The sequence below is a fragment of the Equus caballus genome, chromosome 1 (genome assembly GCF_041296265.1).
Source record: "Equus caballus isolate H_3958 breed thoroughbred chromosome 1, TB-T2T, whole genome shotgun sequence".
NCBI lineage: Eukaryota > Metazoa > Chordata > Mammalia > Perissodactyla > Equidae > Equus > Equus caballus.
In genome coordinates, this window is record NC_091684.1 from 65,626,878 (window position 1) to 65,651,228 (window position 24,351).

The window sequence follows — 24,351 nt, forward strand, 5'->3', positions numbered from 1 at the left end:
GTGGTGGTGGAGGTCTTTGATGTCCCCTCTTAAGCCTGACCAAAACCTTACAAGAGCCTTCCCACCTCTTCTCTATGTCTCCATATTTACAGATTCTGCAACCTTCAGAAGAAATAGCAGCACTCCCTAGCCCATGGTTAACACTCCATAATATCTGAACCAATTAAGCTGGAGCCTGGAGTTGCACCCAATAAGTCATCCATCACTGAATGCCCTTTTGAAAAAGGTGTTTCATACAATCCCCTCCAGGGCCAGTGGCCAACAATGTTTGTTGCATAAATTTCAGCATTCTCATCTGATATCTCTGGACAAAGAACACTGCTCCCCTCTCTACAGATGGGAAAGACAGAGATGGCAAATCCCAACATGGTTTCCCCAAGGGCCTCCTAAGTCACTATTGGTGACAGAGCTGGGCTTGCTGAGCCTGCTGATCATTGCGTACGCTGCCTTCCAAGGCCTTCCAAGGGAGAAGCAAGTTTCTCAGTAAACGGCTCATATCCCTAAAGATAATGAGGCTCCCTGTGATGAGAATAAGCACAGGATTGATGGGGTGGAGGCTGGGCAGGAAGTGAGTTTCCATCTTGGGTTGGACTGTTCCCCTGACCCAATGGAGGCAGAGAATCCTTAGAGAGATCGTACCTCTGAAGCTTAGAGAACGAAGGGAAGCTAACAAAGAGTATACCCCGAGATGTGGGAGGCTGATGTGCCTGAAGCTGTCCATAGGAAAATGCATTTCTGTGAGAGGCTAATTAGTCATGACAGTACCTTGTTCGCATAAAATTGCACCGATCCCCTTCAGGTCTCTGTGGGTCAGCCTGTGATGGAATTTCCATTACATGTTGTGTTTTGGTTACTGGAGAAAAATTTACATTTGTGGAAGGTGAGGGGTGGGGGGATCAACAGGAAGCATGAAAAGCTGGAATACCTTGAGCATCCACAAAAACCATCTGTGATTCTAAAACTTCATAAAGATGATGAATCTCTGTGAGCTAGAGATTCTTCTTGAATCCCAGCTCCATCTGTGGGAATGGGCTCCTGGCCGGCTGTGGGCTTTGAAATCCAAGGTTCTTAGGCAACAGAGCAAAGTGAGCTCCCCTAGCTTGGCCACTGAGGGTGGAAACAAGACCTAGGAAAGTGAGACTTCGTGTTCTTCCCACCTAGATACTAGTCCTTGAACTGCCAGAAAGCCAGGACCATGGCTCCTGAATATATGGATCTACAGATACATGGCTCTTAAGCCAAGAGTATGCAAGTATCTACAAGGAGGAGGCAGAATGGCCTCACCTCTCCCGCTTTCTTGAGAGAAACGACATTCAAGGACCAGAGATCCCTCAAGGTGGACTGCTGTGCCAAGTGGAGGAGTGTCACCAAACCACCCAATCCCCCAAGTGTTAGAGCTGGAAAGAGGGTGGGGGCTTCAGGGACCATTTCATCCAGGGTCTCTCAATCTTGGCACTGTTGACATTTTGGCTGGATAAACCTTTGCTGTGGGCCTCTGTCCTGTGCATTGTAGGATGGTTAGCAGCATCCCCAACCTCTATTCACTGGATGCTAATAGCACCCGCTCCCCTCCCCAGTTGTGACAACTAAGATGTCTCCAGACATTGCCAAATGTCCCCTAGGGGGCAAAATTGACACCAGTTGAGAACCACTGCTCTAGACTATCAATTCTCAAAGTAGATGACAAGGAACATTAGTTCAGTAAGCTCCTCTACAACACAGGTATTCCACGGTCAACTAAGTTTGGGAATCACTGCATACTGTAACCCCTGTGATGATTCCCCATATTAGTATATGAAAGGCCCTGAAAAGTTTTGCCGTAAGAAGAAACCTGTTTAATAATTTTGGTTAACCTAGTATTTTGCAAATTTTCTCAAACAAAATCCCTTTACTATCTATTTACCTCTTTCAGAGCTAATGTTCAAAAGAATACATTGTGAGATTTTCATATATGTGTGTGCATGCACAAAATACCAGGCAACCCAGCCTCTCCCTTGACCAGATGAACTGAAGCAATAAGCCAATCATGTTTCTAAGTCCTGTTAACAGATGTGTGGGAAGCCATGTCTAGAAGCCTGGTGTCCTGATTCCCAGTCTACTTCTTGCTGTACAAATTATTTGGATGTTATCCACAACAAAAGAGAAATCCATCCTCCCACAGCCATGCCACAATTTGGTTCCAGCACCATCCAGAACATTCACCAGGGAAGCTAAAGCTAGTGAACTATCAGCATAAATACTCCCCAGGAGAGCCAACAAAGCAGGTGCTTTCTGCAAGCAGTCAAGGAGGAGCTCACAATGGGGACACTCATAACCACGGAGGATGCAGAGAGGTGCCGTTCACTCAACGTTACGTCCATGCACACCTCACCAGCCTACCTCAGCGCAGTTCCTGCCACAGTCACTCAACCTAACTCATCTTGCTATGGATACAATGCACCTTTGTATCGTGGCTGGCACAAAGTGGGCCTCAGTGAAGTTTGGTGGAAGGAATATGTCAGCCAACAAAGTCTGGGGCCTTGACTATCAACGTGCCTTGATTAAAATTCACAGATCATCCCTAACACAACAAAGCCCTTCCACTCCTCTCTGTCTTCTTCCCAATTTTCTTGGGTCACATTCCACCCTGGTCTTTCAAGGCTGCAGAGAACCGCTCTCTTTAGGGACAGCAGCTGCCCCTTCCCTCAAAGTGTCCACTGTCCATCTCTGCACTTGCACCAGTTCCTAGAGATAAAAGATTAATTTCCAGCTCAGATCAGCTAGTCTGATGTCTCTCCTGAAAGCAGCATATCAAGGCACCAGTTTCCTGTTACTCTAGGCCAGACCACACGTAGTGAGTGATCATTTGCTTACCTGAAGGTCTCAGTTGTCGAGACCAAGCGCTGAAGGGGCCAGAGACTCGCTCCCATTCTCAGATTGCAAAACTATCAAAATATTCTCAAAAGGGAAACTGTTCATGGTGTGACAATCTACAATCTTGCATGAGGATTAAAATATAATCGTATCTCGAGGCCCCTGGTATGCCACAGACACTCTTTCGGCCCTGGGGAGCAGAAGAGGATCCTAGGGATTGCATCAGGCCCTTTGTGACTATCGAAGCAGAAGGGCATAAGGACCTGGGGATGAGGAAGGTTCTGAGCTGGAGGGCAGGCCTGGGACCCCTCTCCTAGTTTACTTTGGCTCCAGCCAGTCTGAAGAATACAGAGGTGACCACAGGCCACTGAGCGGAAGCTGAGGGCTCGGCCTCAGGGTAGCTGCAGCCAACAGGTGTCTCAATAGCTACAATATGAATGTAGCAGCTTCTGCTGGATATTTGCAGCCTCCCCTTGGAGTCTGTGCAATTAGAAAACTAAGCAAGGGGCTCCGAGGCTGGGACCCTCAGGACTGGAAAAACTCTCACATGTGCAGGATTCCAGACTCAGAGAGCCACATTTTCACTCTTCCTTTCTCCTTCTCTTTCCCCTTGCTGGCACATTTGGGTTACTGGGGTAGGATGATACTTAAGGAGAGGCCAAAGAGACTTTGCCTCCTTGAGGCTTATTTATTGCTTTGCACAAAACACACAATCACCAAGTGTTGTTTCATTCAACCAGTCCATTTTATTGGCACTATTCTAGGCATCTGGCATATGGTGGTGAACAAGACAGAGAAGGCCCTGCTCATTTGTTGATCTTATTCTCTTACGATGCCTTTCTCATAAAATCCATCTAGAACAAGGAGTTGTCCTCATTTTACTTCCTCATTTCACAACTGTGGGACTCAAGTACAGCCATTCAGTGTCAGACTCATGGAACTTTACAATGGGAAGGGGCCTTGGAGATTAGCTTTGGCGTCACTGTCACACCTAGGAGCAGACTGACATCCAGAAATAACAAGACTCACTCATCTGGCCCAAACCCCTTCAACAGCCAGTGAGAAAACGGGGTCCCAGGAAAATGAAAGGCCCCAGGTATCAGCACACAGGGAAGTGGCGTCGAGCCAGGCCCAGAAGGCAGAGAACTCAAAGACCCTCACTTTCAACCCAGCACTCTCCTTACACAGTCATTTAAAGCCGGGACATTCTGCTACAACTTAAAAAACAAAGGCTTAAACTTTCAACTTTTTTAAATTATCAAGCAAGATGCAAAACTGACTTTGCCCTCCTCTACCTGGGTGGGAGAGACTTACAGAGGGACCAGGGGTGGGATGGGGAGAAAGGTGTGGGTCAAGAATGGTGGGTGTGAGGTAAGGGAGTGAGCGAGGGCCATGGAGGGGTCAAGGTCAGGGATGGAGCAGAGTCAGGGGTGAGGAAAGATCACCAAAGTCTGTTCAGAGTAAGAAAGAAGAAATGACTCCATATCTCAGAATTGAGAAACGTCAGGGGCTCAGGAATCAGGCAACGATCATGACATCTGCTTTAATTTTTCACAAAAAAGGCATTTCATTTTTTGACAGATCATTTTGTCATCACCAATCCACATGGTGGCATCAGGCCTGTGTGTATCAAAATGTCCTAATCATCCCAAGCCTGGATCCCAGGCTACAAAGGTAACTGCGATGCAATCAGAGCCACATCTGGGCCACAGAATGCCTCCCCTTTGAGGAGCTCAGCTAAACTTTACGGCACCAACATGCCGTCACCTCAAAGATATCCCTCCCTTGCCCAACACAGGACTTTTATCCCCACCATCCCCAGTTAGCTTCCAGCTTCCTTCTGCTTTCCCAACCGTACAACCATAGCACCTGCCTCTTTGAAGTAACACACAAAGGCTAGCCTCAGAGCTGCGCGGATCACTGAGGGGGTGGGGCGGAGGCTTAAGCACACTCTCTGACATCTGCGGCAGGGCCTGTCTCTCACCTTCATAGCCATTTTCCCCACGGAAGAACCAACTGCTGGGAAATTGGACTGCACTGGAACAAGTATCCTTCCTGCCATGTTGGGGGAGAATGACAGGCTCCTGGGGAAGGATCATGGTTCTGGACAGTGTGGAAGAGAGCTGGAGGTGACCAGAACCAGGAGATATGGTGTTCTGGAGAAGCAGCCATTACCGAGAACCCCCTCCCCATACCTCGAGATGGCAGCATAGCCCTTACCTCAGTGAGAGGCCGACCTGATTGTGTGACGAGTGTTTGGGATCATTATGAATCTAGTGTTAATTCTTTCACATAAAGACATTCCACATTCAACACAGCATCTACCAGTGTCCTCATAGCCCCGAGAGCCTGATGCGTGTTGGCTCTCACTCTCGGATCCTCAGGCCCAGCACAAAGCTGCTGAAAAGCAGGTGGCTCATAGATATGTGAGTTAAAAAGATGAACAATAATATGCCGAGGTCCCTGTGCAGGGTGCAGGATGACAAGGATGAAAAAGATGCTGCCCCAACTTCAATGAACTTTCTGGCTGGTGGAAGTTGCCCCGATGTTATTTGTCAATGGTGAGGTCACAAATGGAGTCAAGGTCAGCTGCTCTTGGACTAATCCAGAAGAAGGACTCAAGCAGTGCCTCCTAAAGGTGCTGTTCACACACCCCATCACAGCTTCTGCCCTATCTGCATGCCACCTACACTTTTAACTACTGAAGCTTTTTCCTTAAGCAGACTCGTATTTTTTTAATTAAGTAGAGATATTTTTTTGTTCTTCTCCCCAAAGCCCCCTAGTACATAGTTGTATATGCTAGTTGTAGGTCCTTCTAGTTCTGCTGTGTGGGATGCCACCTCAGCATGGCCTGATGAGCAGTGTTAGGTCTGCACTCAGGATCTGAACCTGCAAACCCTGGGCCACCAAAGCGGATGCACAAACTTAACCACTCGGTCCTGGAGCCCGCCCCAAGTAGATATATTTTAATGAAACCCTGTAACACTACCATATGTGAAAAACTGGTATTACTTGTGAAAAAAACAGAAGATAACTTTCAAAATAAACAATGCAAAACAAAACCGGGTCACAAAATTCCAGCAGGCTGTCACTGCTGGCAAAGGCTCCTGGCAGGAGGCTGGCTGCACCTTCGTTCAAAAGGGACACAGGCAAGCGAGCATTGCGAGGTGTTCAAAACACCAATCGGAAACTTTCTCCTTGAGATAGTTGGAAGGACTAGAAGAAAACTAAAAAGGGACTCTCTTCCTCCTGGTGATTCCAGGGCTTGTCCATATATCACCAGAAGGGCCCTGGCATATTTCCCATGGGGTGCTTCTCGCACGCAGGGAAACCCTAAAGCCTAAACAAACTCTAAGTTTCTGTCCATGGCCAGATTCTCTAACGTGGTAAGTACACGACTAAATGTCTGAGAAATCAGGCACCAGGAAGACAGACAATGCTCACACAACACTGGGCTGCTGCATGAATTAGGTTTCCAAATTTTCCAGCCCCTCCAGGGTTAAATATATCCTTGGTCTTCAGGTTACAAATGAGCACACAAAAGACCAGCGAGGAGAGGGACTTGCTCAGTTCACCGGCTGGCAGTGACAAGGTGAAGAGTTCTCAGTCTTTGATTGTACCACGGGACCCAGAACCCTGAAAAGGAGGAGGGCTTTTCAAATGCTTTCATTCCCCATCTTAGACCATGAGTGGAATTCAGACAAATGACACCCAAAAAGTGGAGGCAGTGAAGCAGTCTCGGCAGGTGCAGACGTATCTGAATTGGGAGGGGAAGATGAAACGGGATCCCCAGATGTTCCTAAGAGCGGCTGTAGGCGGCTTGTACAACAGGCCCAATCCAAGCCCCTTCCTAAGGAAATCAAGACCCCAGCACAGCCGGCCTCCACGGGTCACGGGCCCTGGCCCTGCTTCTCAGTGGAGACCCAGCGGGGACTGAGTCCCAGAATCCCAGCTAGAGCTTAACAGGTTAAACTAGAGGCTTAGCAAAGTTCAAAACTTAAATTGGAGTTGACTATTTACATTACAAGAAGATTCTTCACTCTCCAAAAGCAATCCTTTGTAGTCTGAGCTTCCCTGGAACACTTAAGTGTTTGTTAACAGCTTATTAACTCCTTGGCAGTTTCACAAGCTCTAAAGAAAAGTTTTCGGGAAAGGAAGAAGGAGGGGACTGCTATCCCCGCTCTGCTATTTGCCAGGCTTTCTGCTCGGGGCTTTACACACAGCATCTCATTCGACTAATGCGCCAAGCGTGGTTAGGAGTGATCACCTCCATTTTACAGAGAAGGAAACTGAGCATAGAGAAGTAAAGTAACGTACCCAAGGTCACACAGCTACTACGGCACCAAAAGCATGGGCTGTTTCCAGCAGCACAGGGCATGGCCTTCCCAGGGAAGTGCCATTTGCATTTTGTTATCACATGTACTGAAATATGCCCCTCTGGCACACAATTCAATAACTGTCTAAAATGAACATACGTAAGTGCTAAGAAAGCCATATGCAGTAAAGATGACTATATAGAGCTTAAAACTTACTACAGGTCAGAGGCACCAAAAGAAAATTATCTGAATGTACCAGGCTAGAAAGTGAGGGGGTTCCTGGTGCCTAAAACTATTCCAGTCCTATTTCTTTACACACACACACACACACACACACATACACACCATCCTTCAGCCAAAATGCTCCACTTGAGTGGATGGAAAAGTAAGGACTAAGGAGGCATTTCCAGCTTCTCCCTGCTGCCTAGCTTTCCCCTTGGCCTTCTAGCATCTGGAACTTATGTGGCCGCCAGACGGCAGAGCAAAGAGCTCCAATACCAAGAGTGAGCCAGGGCTGCTTTCTGAGTGGGATCTGGCGACTGCATCCTCCTTCAGGAGATAAACTCTGGACAGAGGGTGGAAGCATCATGTTACCCAGAGGTTATCAGGTGGGAAGGATGGAAGGAAAGGGAAAGAAAGGACGGGAAGGCAGGAAGTGCCGTTAAAATATACTGTCATTGGCACAGGATAAAAATAAGAATAATTTTTTCAGGGATTTAAAGTATTTTTAAAAATGAAAGATAGGGACAGCTGTCGTGCTATGCTGGTGGAATTATGACTGATTTTTTAAATGTCTTTTAAAGTGCTTATTCTATAGTTTTTACAACAGGTAAGAATTTGGAGTGAAAAGGTATAAGAGCTGCCCTCAATAGGGCAGCACATGAAAAGAAAGGCCTTGTGGCCCCTGGAGCACTGCAATCTCAGCCCTGCCACCTTAGGCCCTCTGCTACTTCCTGCTGTGTGACCTTCAGAAACCCTCCTACCCTCTCTGAGTCAGAGCTTTCTCATCTGTACAAATGACTCTACACCAGATGAAAAGAACAAGCAGGTCTAGCCTGTGTACTGCGTCCAAGGTGGTGGGCTGTGGCCGGGTGGAGAGGAAGTGGGCATATAAGGATCTTGGCAAACACTATCAAGCCCTGTTCTAAGCCCTTTCTTTGCACATATTAACTCACTGAATCCTTACAACTCTAAGAGATGGGTGCAATTTTTATCCACAGTTTATAGTTGGGGAAACTGAGACACAAAGAAGTTAAAACTTTCCTAAGATTCCACGGTTAGTAAAAGGCAGAGCGAGGATGAGACGTGTCAGCAGGCTCTGGAGACCGCGTGGGCGACCACCACACATCACTGCCCACTGGAGAAGCAAGGACCCTGTCTCTGCTCTCTAGCAGACTCAGTCCAGCTGAGGTGGCAGGACAAACATGAAGACTAAACGCTGATGAAATATTTAAATAACTCTTTGAGATAATAGTGGGGAAAATACTGCCAGGCAGAACATGATTAATTGCCAAATGAAAGCGCTCAGACAGAATTGCTCTAAAGGTCCAGAAAAAAAAAAAGACATCATTCTGAGATTGTAGGAAGCCCAGGAGATTGAATGTGAACTGGATTTTGCGGGGTGAGCAGGATTTGAACAGGCAAAGAGGATGTGAGAGAGCATTCCAGGGAGAGTCAAACTTCTAAGAGGCAGCCCCCGTATCTGGAAGGGTGGGGCGGCCCAAGTGACTGAAGATGGCGTAGGAGAGTAGGGTACAGAGCTGGAAAGGTGGGCTGAGCCCAAGCCTCAGCGGCCTTGGACACTAGTTTAAGGAGTTGGATCTTTACCCTCTAAGTAATAGTGAGCCATGGAGGGATTGGAGTGAGGGTAGAGAAGTCTTATGATATACTGGATGCACTAGAGGGTGGCAAGGAGAGAATATGATGAACTATCACAGGAGTTGGCCAAGAAGCCCTTGGGTCTTGACAAAAGCAAACAAGAAGTTACGGTCATGATACACCTCAGAAACCGACCAAGAAAGGGGACACCTGGAGTCTTCAGCTGGGCTTCTTCCTATGGCTGTTTAGAATTTAGCACACTGTGTCACCAGGGAAGCAAGTAAATGTGATCCAAAGAGCCCTCCAGGGTCATATCCAGCGAGCAGAATTTTTTTTTTTCAAATGCTATTTTTAATCCTTCTGTTGATCAAAAACACACTGGGAAGAAATGAAGCATGAACATCAACAAGAGGCTCTCCAAACTCTCCTCTCTCCTATTAGCCACTTGGTGACCCTGCAGACTCACCATATGGCCCACCAGCCGGGTGGCCCCTACTGATCCTGGACAGGTTGATCTGCTTAATTATTTGGTGGCTGTAAATAGAAGTGTTGGACAATAGGCTGAGATTTTTTTCTGTCTTGCAAACAAAGATAGGGTCCCCAGGTGGCAGAATGAGGAACATGGGGGTTTCACTCACTTGATCCAGGCCAGTGTAGCCTAAGGAAAGCTTCAGAAACTCCCTGGGTCTATGGGGACCACCCTTCTCCCACCTGAGCCAGCAGTGGAGACTGCTTGGCCACTCACAGTTCTTAGAGGAGGGTGGGGGTCAGGAAAGTGATCGGCCAGGAGACGGGAAAGGTCCATTTGCTTTGAGTGTCTCCTTGCTCACGGAGTCAAGACCTAGCTCCAGCCACCCAAGGCCTTTCCTACCTGACCACCCACTGTGTCCCTGTTCAGCCATCACTCCCACCCCACCATATTCCCAGGCTATACCAGCCACCCCAAGGGGTCGATTCTCCTGACCTAGAACCAGGAGGTGAGTTAAATGAACATCCAAGGGCAGGAGCACCAGTCCTAGATTCCCCATGACTGCAAAAGGAAGCCTGGAACCGAGGGCTCCTCTCCCCATGCCACCTGGACATATGCCACCTCTCCAACTCCATCACTGCTGTCACTCCTGCCCCACTGGTGTCCTCACCCTCCCAGATGGGATTTTTGCACCCTACACGTTAGCCCTCTCTTGCCCCGGCTCCTATGCTGCCCTCCAGGCCCTGCAACCCCAGTGGGGACCCAGGTTTGATGTCAGATGAGCCTGGCCTTGCCTTCTGGATCTGTTACTTTACCAGTTGTAAGACCTTGGGCAAGTGCCTTAGTCACTCAGTGCCTTAGTTTCCTCAACTATCCGATGGGCACAATAAAGGTACTGACCTGGGATTGCTGATGAGGACCAGTGAGAGAGAAATCTCTCCTGGAGCCTGGCACATGGCAATGCTCCCTAAAGAGTGTCACTGGCAGCTTTTATCTACATCTGGCCCCGACTCCCCATGTGCACTGGACTTAGTATGCAAGTGGCTGGTTTCTCCCCCTCCCGCTTACCTCTTCAGCCCCCAGCGGAAGGCAAGGTGGCAACAGGAGTCTGCACATTCGACTTCTGTACTTGGGGCTGCTGATCCTGTTCAGTGTGAATCTGAATACATTTCCCTAAGTGTCTGACACCTGCTGTTTACCCTGTCATCTTTCCTCCTCCCATCCTGGCTCAGGAGTCCTCGCTCTGCACAGGTCACCAAGGTGCAGGGAGAGCCCTCCTTCCTGGCATGTGTTTGCTTTTCAGCTAATGTGTTGGCCCAGCAACACAGATACCATGGTGATGGCCCGAGATCACCCAGGATGCAGGAGCAGATGGGTACACACATACAGATGGGCAACTGGGTGAGAGAAAAGCCCCTGGGGAACACCAGTCTCCCACTGAGAGGCCAGACTGTCTCCTCATGCATGTTTTCCCATAGGAAAATTCTTCTCAGTGGTCCCAGCAGGCTTCTGGGATGCTCCAGCCGACAGGGGCTGCCACAGACACCTGCCTCCTTTGGATCCATCACTAAATCCCCTCATGGGCATTTTCAGAGTCACTTATTGGTGGTGGTCATGGCTTGCAAAATCCTTCTTAGGGGAGTTCATCTAGGCTGGGCTTCATGGGGTCCATGGAGGACAGGATGAGATAACTGCCCAATGGAGAGAATGACAGTCCTCATGAAGTGCAGAGACCTCAGCACACAAGGAATCAGGCCTGCCTGGCCCTGCATTGGCTCTCAGGTGGAACATGAAGGGATCAGCCTTTGGAATCAGAGACCAAGGTCAAATCTTAGCTATGCCACTTCCTAGCTAGGCGAACGTTGGTGATTCATTTAATTTTCTGAGCCTCAATCTCCTCATCTGAGAAATGGGGATTAAAAAATGCCTCCCACAAAGGGCTGTTTTGAGAATACAAGGATATAATTTAGAAAGGTGGTAAGCACATAGTAGGAACTTGCTTAATGGGGCTGAGACTTCCAAGCATATGGAATTATTGTGGTGAGCTGTCTAGACTCCTTCTGCTCTGGCAAAGACTCAGTCCTGAGAATCACCCAGTATTTCACCAGAGTAAATTCTCCAAGGATGAGCAGCAGCGAAGAGAAAGAGACCATTTCTCCCTCTTCTTCAAAAGCTGCAGGCAGCCGGATGAAGTATGGTGTAGGGGGCCAAGCAGACAGATCCTTAAATAGTAACTAATGACTTTGATTGAAATTAATAATGAAACAGCACTGTAAGCTTAATTTGCCACATGGCAATTACATTCACCATCCCATTAGCTGGTTCTCGAGATGTAAAATGCCACATGAAATGCCTCAGTTGTCTCCAGGTTTAGGGGGAGGCTGCCCCAGGGTGGCTATCAGCCTTAGTGTTCCCAACCACTCTAGAGGTTATCCTGGTGCCTCCCAGGCATTCCCAAATGCCCGAGGACACCCTGCCCCAGTGAGCGCTGCGGAGCCCCGAGGGGCAGCTGGGCAGCCTGTCTAAAGGTGAAGGCTCCCCCGAGCAAGGGAAAAACACACCTCAAGAATTCCTGACCCCCTGCGGTGGTCGCCATGGTTGGGGCCTTGCAAAGCCTTGCTGGATGGAACAGGGAATTCCCCACTGGGGCTGTGAACAAGGGTGTCACTGTCACTGTTACTCCCCAGGCCGGGGCGGCACATGGAGAACTAAAGAGGCCCCATGCCGCACAGTGACATCTGGTTCCTATAGCAACCCAACTACAGCTGCGGAACACCTACGAGATGCCCAAAGCTTGCCCCAGATAGGCCCAAATGCTGGAATCCCAACAGCAAAAACCAGCCAGCAGTATTTAGAGATGGAAAACAAGCTTTGCTCAGGTTCAGAAAACCCAGGGAAGCCACAAGAAAAAAATGTGGCTAGTATGTCAGCTTTCTATCAAGGCAAGTTCCAAGAATATCTCGTGTGCTGAGCTGACGCAAGCCCCATTTAAAGGGAAACAACCCATTCAGGATCTTCCACAGAAAGATTCCCTCTCTCTCTCTCTCTCTCTTTCTCTCTCTCTCCCTCTCTCTCCCTCTCTCTCTCTCTCATAGATACACACACAATGCTAGCACATATGGGAAAATAAAAAGATATAAATGTCCCTACGGTTGATTTGTAGATCAGAAAAATATAAACGAATGACCAATTTCAACAAGATCCTTTAATGAAAATTCCTAATTAACTTTACCTTCTGACACTTCTATTACTATACTTATAAGTAATTGCTATTTTTAGGTATGCAATATTTCCTAATAGAACTCAGTAGTGAGTGGGCAGGAGGGACCTGAAACCCAAACTCCACACCAGGTACCAGCGAGCAGAATTAGCAGCCAAGCGGTCTGGCTTCTTGACTGCTGATATGGATAACTCAGGAAACTCAGTCACACAGGGCTGCGCTGGGACCCGCTTACTATCCACAGATGTCACCACAGTCATCAGTTAAGGCCAAGGGAGGTTAGCCACAAACAGGCCAAGGGGCCACTCTATCTCTCCTCCTTTGTCAAAGCCTAAAATACCACCACAACACCCAAGCCAGGGCCTCTGAGGACAGTCAGGAGGAAATCCTACTTCATGCAATGAGGACTCACGGTGTGGCCCTTGTCGGTCACGTGATAGCATGGGCTAGAGAGCCAGAGGAAGGCAGGAGGCTGGGAGAGGAACAGGGAGCATGTGAGAGGAAGGCACTGAGTGGGGAAGGCAGGTGCCAGGAGGGAGCTGGCTGGACCTGGTAACCTGCCTCCTTGGGATATGACTTCTGTTTCCATGTTCTTTTCTTTGATGCCTCAAGCACCTGGCTAAGGAGATTCCCAGACCACCAGTGAAGCTGAACAGAGTCACTGCCTACAAAATTCCCTTCAGCTTGGGGGCTTTCTCAGGAATCAAAACAGACAAGCCATCAGGCCAAAGACCAGTCTTTCTTCATCTGAGGGGCTATGAGATGCCCAGCAATCTGGCTGTCTGGCAGGCAGCTTCATCCAGATGTGGGTCAGAGGGCGAGGGCAGCCCTACCAAGCTTGGGAGTTGGAGAGTTCTATCCAGATCCCCTGTGCCCACCTCAGAAGAGCCTGTGAACTGAAATGGGTGCCCAGGTTCAATGAGATTCTCAAGGCCCTGGTCAGCTGCCCCAGAGGTCACCGCCACCTCTATGAAGGACGAGCCCTGAAAACCCAGGCTCTGTGCAGGAAGAAGCAGACAATCTCCCCAGGTGCCCAAGGGGCACTGGCTGGAGGACACAGAGCAAAGGCCACTCCAGGTCACTTGCGAAGATGCATCACCAGGTTTGCCTGTCTTCCGTAAAGGTGATGGGAGTTACAGGCTTCAGAGAATAGCTACACAGCAAACAACAGGAAAGGTCACATAAGAGGTGACCCGTTTCTCAATGGTGACAGGATCTCTGCCTAGACCTCCAAGCTGCAATGATTTTCATACTCTCTCTGCCTTGTGATGTGCTATTTTCCTACCTCCCTACCTTCACTCACACTGTCCTCCTCACCTGGAAGCCCTCCCTGTTCCTTTGTGACTCCCAGAGCCCGAGGTGTCCTTCAAGGTTCCTGTGGAACTCATACGCCCTCCCTCATCAGCCGTGCCTGCCTGTGGAGACACCCTGGCCCGATGCACCTTCAGGGAAAGACGTGTGGCTCAGCTAAAGGAGGTGGGGTCAGCAGACAGCCTGCAGCTCCATCAGGATCTGCCTCAGCTACAAAGTAGCTTGACCCAAGGTCACACCCTTCCTGGAATAGTCAGCATCTGGTGACTGCATGAGAGGTGAGTATAGAGGTCCAGCCCTTCCGGCCCAAAGGGATCAACTCTGTCGGGCAACATTCACTCTGAGCTTCCTGCAGGGCTGGCTGAGGCGTGGGGGGTCCTGCATCAGCCCTCCACTTGTCCCTCTGATCCTGCCTCTGCCCCTCCTTTCACAGGCATTGATGCCTAATAAACATCCTTCGCCAAACTCAGTATCAGTTTCCAGAGAACCCAGTCTGCAGCAGTGCTCATCCCCCTTGGTATCAAGGGTTTCCTCTTATTATTATAATCTGGGTTTCTCCCAGAGAAGATGCTCAATAAACATTTGACAAATAGATGGAATTATATAAGTTTCTACCTGGTGACTGAGCTCTCACAGGGCCTGCCCCTCTTCCAGGCACACTCAGAGTAGCTGTTGATCAGGTAGATTAAATGATGCTGAGGCCACTAAAATAGAAACACCTTACAAAAAACTGCCTTCCTCTGGCTCCCTTGGAATCACACAGCGCACTTGCTCTTTCATCTCGCACCTGCAGCCTGAAGACCACACGGGAGACGCTTGATCTGGGATGTTTTGGATCCTGGGATCCAGAGCAGTGGCTCATTGGGTCCTCAGTATTCTAAATGATGGCTCAGCCTTTTTTTCCTGGAGGTCAGTTTAGTGGCACCTTCTCATTAGCAATGCTGCCACTAGGTGCAAACAGCTTTACTCACTACGGCACTTTAATCAGGATGGCATGACAGCACGAGAAACGTTAAAAAGGTTATAATTAGAGATGCTGTTAAAACAACCCAGCGCTTAGTGTTACTAAAGATATTTGCAGAATTTAGTGCAATATAAATAGCAGGGTATATGGTGTCACGCCTACAATTTTGAGCAGGCTGACATTCCAAGGGGACACTCGCTGGGACTTCTCTTGCCTGATTCTTCTCTCCTTACTGTCAGAGTTCTCAGGAAGAATAAGGCAGGGTGTGTCCATCCTAATAAAAGAGCGATGATATCCTCTTAGTCGAAGGGCCTAGACAACCACACCAGGACACAAGCTGAAGCTCAGTGGAACAGCTGTAGCTCCCCACGCTGCTGGGAATGCTGTCTCCTACTTGGGGAGCTCACAGCATTGTGATTCTATCAGCTCAGACTGAAAGCAATCTCACAGAGAAGGACCGGCATTCATCAGAATGAGGGTATTGCTTTCTAGCACGATTTCAGCCTGAGTCTGTGGATTACACCTCACACAGAGAACAGCAGTCAGTCATTCAACAAAGACCACAATAGTAATAGTGCCGACCGTTGGCCAGGCCCTCTGCATACACCCACCTCATCCTCACACAATCTGACAAGGCGAGGGTTGGCACATTCATTTTACAGATGGGAGACCAAATCCCAGCAACTGCTTAACCAACCCACCACCACACAGCTAATCAATGGCAACATCCGCGCTCCAACCCAGGTCTGTCTGATTCCTGGTTCGGCTCCACCAGACCTTATTTCAGAGGAGAGGTGAGATGGTGATGAGGGTTGCCTTTTACTTTTCATTCCACAAACTTCTGTACCATTGGAACTTGTTATAAAGAGCAGGTCTTCTTGTATTACTTTTTTAATCTTCAAAATATCAAAAAGAATTTATGGGAAAAAGAAATGGTCCTATTTCTACAGAAAAATATATATCATAATTTGACAGTATCTACCAACAGCCATACAAGTTCCTGTCCTTTGCTAAAATAATTCCATTTCTGGAAATCTGTCCAGAAAAAATAAGCAGAGGCAGGAAAAATTATATGTAAAAGATGTTTTTATTATGAAGTGTTACTTTTAGTAACAAATAAACTGGAAAGAAACTAAATGTCCAACAACAGAGTAAACAGTCATGACAGACTGAGGTGGTGCCATTAAAAATATATTAGAAATAGCAGAAGAAAATGCTCATTTCCTATTTCTAAGTTTAAAAAGTAAGAAATAAGCTTAACGACTCACACACAGAAAACCCAGTGAATGCACACCCCTCCATGGAGGGTACAAGAGGCTCTCTGAGAGTAGACACCTTTAGAGAGAGGTGTCAGGGACGGTGAGGGGGAGGAGTAAAACTTTTCCTTTTCATTTTATACTTTATGAATTATTTGAATGTTTATCATATGTGTTAATTCTATTTTTAAACATAACTATATTTTGAAGCTTTACATACATTATGATCCAATCATGTTTTCAGAATAACATTTCATTATAATAATAAAATACACCAAAATATGATGGCTGCATTGTAGAATTACAGTTGAACTTGCTTTCTTCTTATAATTTTTTTGTATTTCTCAAGTTTTCTACCATAGACACATGATTTTATCATAAAAAGCCTCTTTTTTAAACTTTAAGATATTCTATGAGGAAGAGGATGTACTGCCCCTCATACAGACGTTCGAGACTTCAGGGTTTCAGCCGTCATGTCCTGCCACAGACCCACCCAAAGGCCGCACTGTCCTGAGTCCAGGTGAGGGGGAGGGCCACGTGAGACCCACTACAAGAGGCCAGCTAATGCAGCAAACCAAAACTCTTATTGGCTTAGCTTCAAATCTCAGCTGAAGCCATTCTCCATCAGCTCTGAGCCCCTGAAATACAAGGGCAGCCGGACCCAGAGGCTCCCAGAATACAGAGGAGGAACCACCCTCTTATTTTCACCCTGAGCAACACATTGGCTGGAGGACATTGGGGAGAAAGAAAAAGGAACCTCTTAACCCGAAGGTGACCTGTCCACCAAGGAGAGGTCACAAAGATGACCCAGACCTGGACCCTGTCCTCAAAGGAGGGTACAGTCCAGGTAAGGAGGTAAAAAGGTATGTAACCGACTCAAATCTCAGGCAGAGAGTGTCCAGAGCCCTAATAGCACAGATATGGATGAAGCGCAAGTGGGGTTCAGAGGAGGAAAGCTCACTTCTAGCCTGGGCTACAAGGACAGGCTCCAGAAGAGGTAACCTGTAAACTGGGTTGGCAGCCTGGTGTACTCAAACAGAGGCCAGATGTTCACCCGCCCAGGTGTGGGCAGTCTCTGTAGCGTGTGGACCACGTGTTCTAGTGACTGCCCCTCCTGCTTACAGGCCAGGCTACCAGCCATCGCCACGTCAGGGCACCTGTATTTACAGAGACCTACATGCCTGGGTTTTTCTACCCAAAGCATATAGCTCAATTATAACCCTGCAGTAAACAAAAGTTTGCAGATATTCACCAAACATTTTTTTTAATTTCACGAGTCTTTTCACCACAGAAAACTACGTCTCACAAGCATTTTGCGTGGGAAAACCCCTGGCTCTGACTCAACTCCCCACTTGATGTCTCCTTCCCATCAAAACTTTGCTAAAAGCGTGACAATAAAAGCACAAATCCTATATTTCCTCACTGCTCTGGACATGAGCTGGCATTCCAAGACAGCAAAGTGCTCTTTTAATAAAATTCAGCAAGACTCTCCCCTTCCCCCCACTGCCCTACCCGGCCCCTGGAAGGAGGAAGTTACCAGACGGTGATCTTCTCCTCACCTGCCCCTGCTCTCCCTCAGTCCAGGTCCCCCACACAATAGAGTAAGACTGGTGATGCCTTGTGTGGTTACCCAGACCACATGCGTGACCCCAGATCAGGCATGATGGTCACGCAGAGTGAGTTACACTCACAGGACAGAGGGAAGCGGGTGCCCAGGAGAGCAAGGCATAATTGACATCTAACCAGGGTTCTTCTCCAGATGGAGTCAAGGGGGTTAACTTTCAGAAAAGTTTATTAGAGAAAGAAGTAAGTGAGCTAATTTAATTGGAGCGTGAAAGACATTTTGATGGTGATGAGGAGGCGAGGTGATGATTTATTTATAATCGACAAAGTTGTATCCACCAGCTACTCGGATAATTATACAATTTAGAAATGTACAAGGAAAAGTCCCTCCATACAACGGAGATTGGGACCACGGGGAGAAAGTCCTGCCAGGGAAGCTTCCTGTCTGCCCATGAGTGTGACACGAACTCAGGAGCTATTGGCTGCTGGCCACCACTAACCCCAGCTGTAAGTTGGGAACTGAATAAGCCCTAAGTTCCCTTTCAAAAAGGAGGCCTTTTCCAGGACTAAGTATTTAGCTTCCATCTGCTTCTGAGGATGTTTTCTTCTCTCAATGCAGGGACAAAGAAGGACCCTTCATCTCGTGTCTGATCTGTTGCTTCTGTTTTGCTGATTTGAGTTGAAGTTCCAGCTCTTGGATCTTCCCTAATCAAGATGCTGATGAAGATGCTGGACAATGTAGCATCTCATTTAAGGGCCGGGAGAACTGAGTTCAAACCCTAGATTTGGGAAATTTCCTTAATCTCTCTGTAGTTTCCTCATATGGAAAACAGGGATGACAGCAACTGACTGACAGAGATACTGTAGGGACAAAACCTGGCACAGAGGAAATCCTGGTACATAGCAAAACTCACTCCTGTGACTTTAGGTTAACTCATGGTAAAGGAAGCCCTACAGGTTGAGATGTGTTCCTTAATAATTGGTGGTTCTAGCTTGACCTGTGTGTATGGAGCCCAGGTTGGCTCCTAGGACCACCACTTGCATCTTTAAGAGCTCACAAGCACTCAGCTTAACAATCCAATCAAAAATTATTCCCAGGGATAAACCACATCATTAGAATGAAGATTCCAGAACCCATCTTCTAACACTCACTGAGAAATACTAGCAAGAATGAAAAGTTCCAGAACACTAGAGGTGTTTCCCACTACTCAAAGACCCTCCAGAGGAAGCAGCAGGGACCTGATTTACCCCCCTCATGAAACAACTGCAAAATAAGACTTGACATTTGAAACAAGGAGTTGCAGACAGTGGAGCTCAGGCAGGGCAGGAGAGCAATTCCTGAGAATTCCTGAGAGAAACAAAGGAGGGGAGCCCACGAATGCCCCAGCCTCCAGCCTTGGCCTCCCTGGAATCCCAGCTCCATCTCCTCAACTCAGCAAGACCCCTGGGCTCCACCTGGGGCCCCCTTCACTGTGCTGTGGCCTGGACAGTCTCCGGGCTGGAGGCTGGGCACCAAAGAGAAGGGCTCAGGCAACACTCTGGAGATCAGCCGAGGCGCCCCCATGAGTCTTTAGCTAAGCGTTGATCAGCACAGGTGTGTGAGACAACTGCCCAAGGCAGGGGGAGACACGCCTTGAAGGAGCACAGAGAACAGCCGCCGGAGCTCACATGGGCTGGGAACAGGTCATGTCCCACCAGTCAGAGCAGGAAGTCTCAAATTCACAGGGCACCAGGTGGGGTACTATTATGGGCTGAATTGTGCCCCCTCAAAAGTCCTATGTTGATGTCCTAACCCCCCAGTGCCTCCAAATGTGACGGTATTTGGAAATAAGGTCTTTAAAGAGGTAAATGAATTGGGGCTGGCCCCGTGGCCGAGTGGTTAAGTTCGCGCACTCTGCAGCAGGCGGCCCAGTGTTTCGTTAGTTCGAATCCTGGGCGCGGACATGGCACTGCTCATCAGACCACGCTGAGGCAGCGTCCCACATGCCACAACTAGAGGAACCCACAACGAAGAATACACAACTATGTACCGGGGGGCTTTGGGGAGAAAAAGGAAAAAAATAAAATCTTTAAAAAAAAAAAAAGAGGTAAATGAATTAAAATAGGGTCATTAGAGCCGGCTCTAATCCAATACGACTGGCGTCCTCATAAGAGGAGGTCAGGACACAGACATGCAGACAGAGGAACAACCATGTGAAGACACAGCAGAAGACCCGCATCTGTAAGCCCAGGAGAGCTGCCTCAGACAGAGCCACCCAGCCAACACCTTCATCTCGGACTTCTGGCCTCCATCTTCTTCAGTGAGAAGACTAATTTCTGTGTTAAGCCACCCAAGCTGGGTGTTTTGTTGTGGGATCAAAGACCCTCCAAAGGAAGTAGCAGAGACCTGATTGTTAGGTTGTCTTTTCATTTCATTGATGGTTTCCTTTGCTGTGCAGAAGCTTTTTAGCTCGCTGTAGTCCCATTCATTCATTTTCTCTTTTGTTTCCCTTGCCCTGTCAGACATGGCATTTGAAAATACGCTGCTCAGACCGATGTCAAAGAGCGTACTGCCTATGTTTTCTTCTAGAAGTTTCATGGTTTTCGGTCTTACATTCAAGTCTTTAATCCATTTTGAGTTGACTTTTGTGCACGGTGTAAGGGAATGGTTACTTTCATTCTTTTGCAAGTGGCTGTGCAGTTTTCCCAACACCATTTATTGAAGAGACTCTCCTTTCTACATCCTGTGCTCTTGGCTCCCTTGTCAAATATCAGCTGTCCATAGATATGTGGGTTTATTTCTGGGCTCTCACTTCTGTTCCATTGATCTGTGTGTCTGTTTTTGTGCCAGTACCATGCTGTTTTGGTTACTATGGCTTTGTAGTATATTTTGAAATCAAGGAGTGTGATACCTCCAGCTTTGTTCTTTTTTCTCAGGATTCCTTTGGCTTTTCGGGATCTTTTGTTGTTCCTAGCTCTATCTTTTAGAAAAACAATTCTAGGTGGAGAATATAGAGAGAAAACACAGAAATGCTCACTTTCTGTTTTGTCCCTCTGTCTGCTAACAGAGTCACCTGTCCTGAGTAGTGATATCATCCTGGCTCATTCATCTTCTAACTCTGGGCCTATTATTTTACAAAGGTCTGTGGCTATCTTTAGCCATTTTTACTAGTTTGGGTTTATCCTGTGTTTCAGCCTTCCTGAACCTCTTTTGACCAGCCCTAAGTTAGAGAAGTCTTCATTCCTCATTCATAAGGGCCTGTCACAATCAGAGCTTGTCGGCGATCACTACATATGAACGTGTCCTGTTTTTTTGACGCCTTCACTCTTTCCTTCCTCATTTGGGGATCAATGATGTAATTATTTAATTAGTGGAGCACACTCAAAATGCCATAGTTAGAGCCTTCCACCACTCTTGGGCTCTATTCTCCTTTAAGGTCCTCACATGAACAGCTGTCTAAAAGCAATCTAGAGGAACAAGAAATCCATAAACAGACCCAAGCACCCCAGGGTTGTGCTTCCCAGGTACCCATCCTGCATGAGCAGGACAAGCTGCGATTTGTCCAGAGACTGATCTTCCTGCAGCGAGGGCTCCTGAAAGAGCTGACCAAGCCCCTGGGGCGGCGGACCTCCATGGGTCCTTTGCAACCGTCTCCCTTAACTTCCTCCCTGTCACTACCATATTAATCATCATTCCTCACAGTTGTAAAGTTCTAGAATAATATACCAGCTTTGGTCTCTTTCACTTATTCATGCATTCTTTCATTTAAGCAACCCAGTATTTACTGAGTACCTACTATGTGCCCGGCAGCACATTCAAGCCCTGTGTCCCTTTGGAACCTCACACCAACCCTGAAAGGTAAAACAAACAGGTATCATTACCCCCATTTTAGAGGTAAGGGAGCTGAGGCCTCTAAAAGAGACAGAGTGATCTTATCAACGGCACACAGCTAATGAAATGTGGACCAGGAACATGAACCCACAACTCCCAGAACCAAGCTTCTCATGGGCACATCTTGCTCACTGTGACCACAGCACTAATTAGTTATTCCAGCAATTAGTTGGAATGTCCCCTGCCCTCACTGCCCAGCCCACTCACGGCCTCCTCAGAATTCCCCATTTTGAATGCTCTTTTGCAGTCTAGAAGAGCAGTGGTTTCTTCTCCCCAGTTCATTCACATTTGACGGCTTCATAAAAAAATTAAAGTGACCTTCACTACATCTACACCTGCCCTCACTGCTAGGGTGAGGGGGTAATGTCAGGCAGACCTGAAGGATCAGACAGTGCACGAGGCTGCTGCACACCATGAGCCTCCGCCCCTCCTCCCGAGCTACCTTCAAGGGCACTTGCATCAAGCCTGACTTACGCAGAGGGCCGTCCCCCATGAAAGGGCAGGCTGGAGAAGTGACTGGCCCCTGGGCCAGCGCAGAGAGAACTGGAATGCAATTCCCTCCCCCATCACTGCTCTGCTGGGTGGAAACTGGGTCAGAGCTGGCCAGCCCATTCATTTAATCCAAACTCCCCCCCCTCCATTCAGCTTTTAGTCTTCAGAGCTTTCAGTCCAAGGAAGCACTATTTCCTCTGCAAAATAAACAAAATAAATTAAGCCCATGCTCTTTGATCTCAGGGCTTTTGTGAGACTGATGGACTGAACAGAAACAATCTGCCGTCCTCCTGGCATCTTGGAGACACCAAAAATGTTCACCATTGTTTTGGGAGGAAGAGAGCCAGCTTCTAGCCACCTGCCAGACATCCAGCTGAGAACGGAGCATGGCTAAGAAAGGGGCACTTTGCAGCCCATTCACGCACTAAAGAAGAGTCTGCATGAGGCGAGGCAGGGCCAGTCTGAAGATTCAAGGACTGTAAGGCAAGAGCTCTCATTTGGCTTTAATGGCATAGGCCTGTTTTGGGGGGTTTGTTTTGTTTTTGTCCTTATTCTCAGGGCCTTTGCACGGGCTCTTGTCCTCATCTGATATGCTTTCTCTCCAGATCTTGGAAAGCCGACTCCTCACCCCTCACATCTCAGCTTAAAAATGACCTCCTAGGAGAGGGCTTTCTCATCAAAAGTAACTCCCATACTCCACGCTCAATACTCTATTCCATCACCCTGTTCTGTTATCTTCTCAGCATTTATCATGATTAGAAATGATCTTGTTTGTGTTTTTGCTGTCTTATTTTCTGACTCTACCCCTGCCTCTGTGACAGCAGGGACATCATCTATCTTGATCAGCATTGTCTGCCCAGCAAGTAGCCAAAGGCCTGGCACATGGTAGGTGCAAGGCACATGTTTTTTAAAGGAGGGAAATGAATGAAGGCGAACTGACTTCTATTTCCAGGGCCAGCTCTGCCTGCCTCACACACTGTGCGGTGCACCTGGACTAGATCGATGGCACGGCTGCCATGGGCGGCAGGAGCATGGTGGAGGCAGCTGGTCTGTGTGCTTGAATTCAGGAAGGCTGCCCGGGAGGAGAAGATACACACCTGGCTCTGGAGACGCAGAGAGCAGAGTGAGGACTTTCCTAACAGGCTCACTCAGGATAATTGAAGGACAACAGCCACTTAGCAGAGTTTCTATTATAGATAAAGATACAGGTATAATATAGGCACCTATGGTTGTTTCTCTGCACCCTCAGATTTCCCATGCATAAGACGAGGTGTTTGGACTATTGATTATGCTGAAACTGAAACTTTTGGTGGGTACAGGCCAATTTGAGAATCTGAAGAAAGATACTGACTCTCTTTCTAGTGAAAGGCACAAGCAGACATAGAGACAAAATAGCGCCTACATTTCCCAGAGGTACACAGACTCCCCGAAGCTCATCCCCAGGCCCCAGGGGGAGAACATCTCATCTAAAGGCTCTCTCTCCGGTCCTCACACTGGGCATTCGCCTGCTTGCCCTCAGACTCGCCCTGCTCCCTTCTTTTGCCTTCTAGTAGGCCTGGCCAGTAGGAAGACAGGCAGAAGACTGCATTCTGCCTGTAAGGAGGAGGAGAGAAGGGTATTTCTCCCTCTCTCTCTGCTTTGGGTGGTATGTCCACAGGGCCTCTCCACCTCACATCTCCTGCTCTCCCCAGAGAGTCCTTCCCCTGTGGCAGTCCTGCCCCACTCAGCAGGCCTCCCAAAGTCCCAGCATCCCCAGGTGCTGCTGGAGCCTGGGTCCAGGAAACTAAACTGCCTCCTCCCTGTCCCTCCAGCCCACAAGCAGCCTCCTACCACTGCTCCTTCCTGCTTGCCTCTCCATCGCCTGCTTGACTTTTGACCTCTTCCAACACCTTTATACCTAAGCTCCCCATATAAACTCCTGCTACACTTGTTGGCATGAGCTCGGGTTTCCTGAATGGTCTGATGGACCAGCAGCCTCCCTCCAGCATGGGCATTCTAGGATGCTCTCAGCTCTGGGAAAGGCCAGCCTGAGCTGAAGAAACAAACCCCTAGGAAGTTCACGAAGATGGAGGGGCTAGGAAAATCCACAGGGTTGAGGTGCATTGCCCCATCCTGTCCAATTCCATTCCGGGAAAAAGCCAAAAATGAAAAACCTCACCGTCACCTCCTAGTTAGACTGTTTGCTGACTTTTTGTGGACGAGGGAAATAAATGTGAGG

General features: G+C 48.1%; 1 protein-coding gene across 26 annotated transcripts in view; it reads right to left on the reverse strand.

Annotated features, from left to right (window-relative positions):
* Positions 1–24,351, reverse strand: part of KCNMA1 (potassium calcium-activated channel subfamily M alpha 1) — a 719,202-nt gene that overhangs the window by 536,542 nt on the left and 158,309 nt on the right. For 3 of the 26 annotated variants that reach the window (XM_070263850.1, XM_070263847.1, XM_070263843.1), the window contains exon 1: positions 10,525–10,701. The exons of the other annotated variants lie outside the window; for them this stretch is intronic. In XM_070263850.1, the coding sequence (XP_070119951.1) occupies positions 10,525–10,572 (48 nt within the window). In that variant the 5' untranslated portion in view covers positions 10,573–10,701. Of the gene's footprint in view, positions 1–10,524; positions 10,702–24,351 lie in introns of those variants that run through there. 26 annotated transcript variants of the gene reach the window in all.